Genomic DNA, 6000 nt, shown 5'->3' with positions numbered 1-6000 from the left:
CATGTCGTATTTCGGGGTGCGTGTACTCAATCGGGGTCCCGATGCAACGTATGGGTGCCTGTACACTGTGTCGCGGGGTACAGGGACATTTATGTGTGTTTGCACGTACATTTCCCGAATTATTGCCGAGTTACGATTTTTCAAACACATCTAGGCGTGCTGGATACAGTTACGGGGGAGTCTCAAGCCTGCTTACGGGGGACCCCACGCACTGTCTGAAGGGTGCGTGTATTCGTGCCTGGCAAACCGCGCAAAGGTAGCTAATCTGGCAGTTTCCTGCTTTGCGTGTGGCCGTGTCTGGGGCGTACCAGCCGGGACTTGCGAATACAGTTACTTTGCATGAACAATTCCATAAATAAGCGTTGCACGCAGATTTACTTAATCGCGCAGGTTCGCGCAGTGGCCTTTTCAGGGCACAGCACTTGCTCCATTTCTGCATGAAATTCCATGAATCAGCCCCATAGTGCTAAATCGGATGTGACTAATCGCTCAAATAGGATGGATTTTATGTGGAAATGTGGCATGATGATACGCCTGTATCGAAACCTGTGCACAGTATGCTCTGCACAGTGCAGAAAACTATCTTGACCAGATGGAAGGCGAAAGAACCACCAAAACGCCAAATGTGGGAAAGGCGGCTGTCATGATCATGTACCCCTGAAAGACACAGATACAGGGATGAACATGCTTTCCCTAGTCAGACAGATTATGGGACCTCTTTGAAGATTATGGGCCTGATTCATGGAATTATTTGCGCAGAAAATAGGGAACTTGCGCGCTAAACTGCATGAGTCATCCTGTTCGTCGAGTCATGGAATCGAATGCGCAGGATTTTCCTTGGACTTGCTTGGATTTCAAGGCGGCCCAGTGCCTTGCGCAAGAAACCACGCAGAGCGTGGGCATGACTTGCCGAGAGGGCGGGAAAGGTGGTGGAACACAGAAAATGGGGAAGAACATGCAGAAAAGTGGGCGTTACCAGGGACGGCCTGCAGGCAGTCCGTCACACGCCCACTATTGCGCAGAACAATACGTATTCAGGGATCCGACCGCGCAACCTCCCGGCCGGGAAATGCCCATGAAAAGCCCCCATACTATCCGCCACTCGAAGGCAGGCTTACAGACACTTACGCATAGGAATCACTGGGCAAAGGTAAGGTCGGATGTCGGATTTAGGGGTGCATGCACGCAGCAGTGGTACCAATCAAACTTAGGGGTGCGTATACGCAGTGTAGTGGGCTGCAGGAACGGTTTACCGAGTTTTACCTGAATTATGAATTACGGGGTACACCATGCAGGGTCCCTGGGATGGATGCCTGCAGGGCACTCTATGCAATGTTTTGAGGGTGCATGTATTCGTGCCCGGGGAGCATGCAAAGGTGGTTGTTTCTGGCTGTTTCGGAGGCGTTCCGCCCCGAGACATGCATATACGGTTACTTTGCGTGAACAATTCCATGAATACACAGAGCGTGCAGAAATACTTCTGCGCGCAGGCTCACGCAGTGACGTTGTCGGCGCGCAGGCGTTGCAGGATTTCTGCTCTCTTTTCCATGAATCGGGCCCGATATCTAAACTCACCCTATGCTACTGCACAGGCTTGCTTTACTACCCACTTGAACACCAACGACACCCGGGATACAAAAATAAAAAATAATTAAATGAACGGTAGTAAGTGGTTCATGCACCCAATACGCCTGATCTCCTGTAAAGCCCTGCGGTGTTAGACCCGAAATGGCATTGAGCGCATCAAACCTTGATATGTACATGCATGCTGAGCTCAGCTTGATATGTTTGGACAATGCATGAGCCCACATGTATGTAGCCCTCGAACCCTTAAATTGTCTACTTTAGTTCATTGCGCTTTGTCTGGTGTTCCATTTCTTCTTGGTGGAGGTGGGAGGGAGGTTCTCTAACCTGTTTTTATTATTGCTCTGAAACCTTCACCACATTTTTGTTAATATATTAATTTTAAAAAAAATTCTCCTAGGATCTCTTTGAGCTAGCCCTATCAAGCAGTAACACGAAACCTGTTGCTGTAAAGGCCTGCCAGTGTTATTTCTAAGCAGTCTTTTGGGAGCTAATGGATGAATTGCAGTAGAAGTGCGCTTCTGGCATAACAGAAATGTCTTAATCAAGTGCGCCATTAGCCACATGATTCATAAGCACTGAAGTCCTGCTGTAAACAAGCATTGGCCAAGCCAACACTTTTGGCTTTTGTGCAGGCTTGGGATGGGACTTTGCCAGGCATTGCCATAGTGGTGCTACCTGGCCATAAGATGACAACAACTGGAAAATGGTGCGAATACCTGGGCATGTGAGACCAGTGGCTGGAAAATGCTTATCAAATACCTTTAAACAAGCCTAAATTGTTGGCTTTGCCAATGTTTTTTTTTTTGTTTTTTTTTTTGCAGGACGTCAGTTTTCTTTGTATTTTTCTTTTTCAAATATACATGGAGAGCTACTAGTACCTGACTCGGGAGAGAAAATCAGGTGTGCACGCGGTCCCCAGAATTGCTCTGTTAGGCACAGAGTTGGAGCCAAGCCTTCCAATTCCACAGCAACCATTTTAACCAGTAAACCACATTTTCCCTTTAAGGAAAAAATACACTTCGTTTTTGCAAGCTGAAGCGTCACTGTTTTGTTTCATCTTCGTGCCTGAAGCAGAAGCCGTTTCCCTCCTGCTGACGGGGCGCCGAGGGAGGAAGTGAGGGCGGTAGGCGCTTGTCTTCTGCACACCCGTGAGTCCACATAGGAGCAGCTTGCAGAGCCGCACGAGCTGTCCAAGGACTCCCCGCAAGACTTCGGGAGCCTGTCCCACCCCCTGCTGAGTGCGACCGCCAACCTCCAGCATGGCTGGGGAAGCAGCACGGCGGGCTGCGCACCTGCCGCTGCGCTGCGCCTGGGCCCTCCTCTGGGCGCTACTGCCACACAGCGCATGGCCGGCCCGGCCACAGGTGCAGTCTGGTAGGTACCACCGAGCAAGCAATTCCCAGCAGCTGGGAGCTATAGTGAGACGCTTCTGGTAGCCCAGAAGAGCCTGGTTAGCTGGAAAGCAACCGCTGCGTGCGTTAGACCAAGCAGGCCAAACTGTGCCATGCATGCCATCATAACTGTGCGACTTTCACGCTGGGTGTCTGGGAAGGTGTCTAAAGGATCATGAGTACACACATAGAAGACAATTAACGATAATCGGTCATATATAAGGGCCAAAGGGTTATAGTTTACCCCAGGTGAAAGTTAGGGTTTCACCTCGCTGCGGACTAGCTCCTTGTTCCTCAGAGGTTACCCCGGCTACCTTGGCGCTGCTTTTAGGTATGGACTAGCTCCTCGTTCCCCAGAGGTCGCCCCGGCTACCTAGGCGCTGCTTTTTAGGTATGGACTAGGTCCTCGTTCCCCAGAGGTCGCCCCGGCTACCTAGGCGCTGCTTTTTAGGTATGGACTAGGTCCTCGTTCCCCAGAGGTCGCCCCGGCTACCTAGGCGCTGCTTTTAGGTATTGACTAGCTCCTCGTTCCCCAGAGGTCGCCCCGGCTACCTAGGCGCTGCTTTTAGCTCCCGCTGAAACATTCTTATTTCGATCCCTGAGCAACTATGTCCAGCCCACCTTACCTGCGCCCACGAAATGTCCCAAGGTATGAACTTGCAATGTTTGCCACCCTGGGAAGTTCACTTTCATTAATGAACGTCAGCGTTCTCGAATAGGTTGAACAATGCAATTTGCCGAGGTCACAACACCTTGCAACACTCAAGGTGGAGAGTGTGCAGTAGAGAGAGGGGACACTTTGATTTGCAGGAGTTGGTGTGCCCTTGGGTTGGATAGCTTTTTTTATTTTTAAAGTTGTTTTTAGTTTATATACATACATTAAAACATTTACAACATATGTTTCATACATTTACATTAAAAAACATTATTTATCATGTTACATACAAAAGAGTTTTTTTTTACAATAAGATCAACTTTTATCAATGTCTTCGATGCACACTTTAGGTCCCCGCGCATTTTAAATCCAACTTAACATGGCTGCACACTCCTTTACTTTTTCTTTCTATAGTGCCAGTTTATCACCCTCTTATATCTTCAACAACATGATTATACTCATAAAATGTTCACTCATTGAAGTTGCTAACTAAACGACAACTGGCTTATCAATATCCTATTTCTATAAGGACCAATGTTTACATTTTACCGTACCAATTCATTCTCTGCTTTATAGCACTGCTGTAATCTTGAAAAGTTCATGTTCGCAATACAAGGCCTAGTTCTACTATTTACATTACATAAGTATCAGTAGTCAGATTTTTCTTAGATAATTCTTCCTCCATTTTATATACAACATGTGACAGGGCTAGAATCAAACGTGTGCTATTGCCATGCATACAAAGCTCCCAAAAGCTGATTCTTGCTATTTCCGTTTCCTGCGGAAGATATATTTGTATTTTGTTTATTTGTATAGCGCAAAACCAGGCCCGGAGGCTACCGGGCGCATATCTTCAATCAATGGTTACAACATTACAAGGGACACAGTACAAAGCATAGGAATCCATAAAACAGTACAGATTAGCCAGGCGGGCATAACAAAAACTGGGATATCAGCTATTCAGTAGGACACTCGGTCATCTGAGGTGGCTAGCCAGTGTTTAGCTTTGAGTTTGTATAGGTTAAGTGAAGATAGCTTTCTAATATTGAGAGGCACAGAGTTCCAAAGTTTGGCTGCCACGACTGGGAAGCTAACCCCTCCGGCTGTTTGGAGCTTAAATCTGGGGATGGAGAGACTCTGGTTGTGGGCAGGCCTGAGTGACCGAGGAGGGATATATAGAGTGAACCGCGAAGCTAAGTAGATAGGGGTCTGGTTGTGAATGCATTTGTAGGTGAGGGCGAGTGATTTTAGTGAGATCCTTTGGGAGACTGAGAGCCAGTGTAGGTTCTTCCTGGTTTCCGAGATATGTGCTGATCTAGGGATGTTGAGGGCTGCTCTAATAGCGTTGTTTTGAGTGATTTGGAGTTTATTGAGGTTGCCCTGGTTAGTGCCTTGGTACAGTACGTTGTAGTAGTCCAGTTTGGACATAACCAGTGTCCTAGCGAGGCTGATGCAATTCTGCATAGAAAGGAATGGTCGACAGGCTGTGATCAACTTACATGTGTAAGCTGAAGCAGCAGCAACTGCATTGGTTTGTCTATGAAGGGAGAGAGTGGAATCTAGGTAGATTCCCAAGGTTTTTGGGTCTTTGGATACTTTGATGGGGTTGCCATCGATATTGAATGAGCTGAACATAGGGTTCAATTTGTTGAGTCTTTGTTGTGTGCCTAGAATTAAGAGCTCTGTCTTGTCATATGCCCAATAAATTACGTCTATCCCCTTCAAAAAATGCACAGTAAACCACAAGATGTTTAAGGGATTCTATCTCTGTTTTACGTAGACAAAAATGACATCTTACATCACCTCTTGGTATTGTGCCCTGATGCCAACTTTGAGTGCGCTCTAAGGTATGGAACTGGTTCAACTTAAATCTCATGTATATATTTCTAACTCTGTTACATGGACATCGGATAATATAAGGTGAGCGCAATTCCATCCTCCTTGGTCTTAATGCATACTCCATGCATGTGCAGTACATTTTCTTTATATCCAAGGTCAACGACCAGTCCCAATCGTATAGATTTCATTTGTTTTTAGCTGCACCTATTTTCAGATCTTAGATAGATTTATCAATATTTTCTAGGATTTTATTCTTTTGATCTTTAAATATTTCCATCGATTTCAGGGTTCCAGCACCATAAGTAAATTGAGGTCCTCAAAAAGAGAATTTCTCGGGGGCACCAATATTTTGGCAAACCTTGGCAGTTTACGCTAAGTCCACCTGGCTGCTAATGAAGATAATCCCATTTCATGTCGTACAATGGAGTTGGGCACCGAAGTTGCCAATCCCATCTTACGTTTCCAAAGGTTTCCTTGAATCCTATTCAGTAGTTTATCCACCTGCAACAGGCACATCGCCACACCAAA

The 6000-nt window shown here is 46.6% G+C and overlaps 1 protein-coding gene across 2 annotated transcripts in view; it reads left to right on the top strand.

The window, feature by feature from the left end:
* Nucleotides 1–2565: 2565 nt before the first annotated feature.
* PDCD1 (programmed cell death 1) overlaps nt 2566–6000 on the top strand; it is a 161861-nt gene continuing 158426 nt past the window's right edge. The window contains exon 1 of one of the 2 annotated variants that reach the window (XM_069617485.1): nt 2566–2961. In XM_069617485.1, the coding sequence (XP_069473586.1) occupies nt 2847–2961 (115 nt within the window). In that variant the 5' untranslated portion in view covers nt 2566–2846. The remainder of the gene's footprint in view (nt 2962–6000) is intronic. The other variant, XM_069617486.1, reaches the window with a different exon arrangement.

This window comes from Ambystoma mexicanum, chromosome 10 (assembly GCF_040938575.1).
Source record: "Ambystoma mexicanum isolate Mex_15411 chromosome 10, UKY_AmexF1_1, whole genome shotgun sequence".
In the NCBI taxonomy this organism is placed as follows: domain Eukaryota; kingdom Metazoa; phylum Chordata; class Amphibia; order Caudata; family Ambystomatidae; genus Ambystoma; species Ambystoma mexicanum.
Note: the sequence above shows the minus strand (reverse complement) of the source record. Positions and strands in the feature narration are given on the sequence as shown.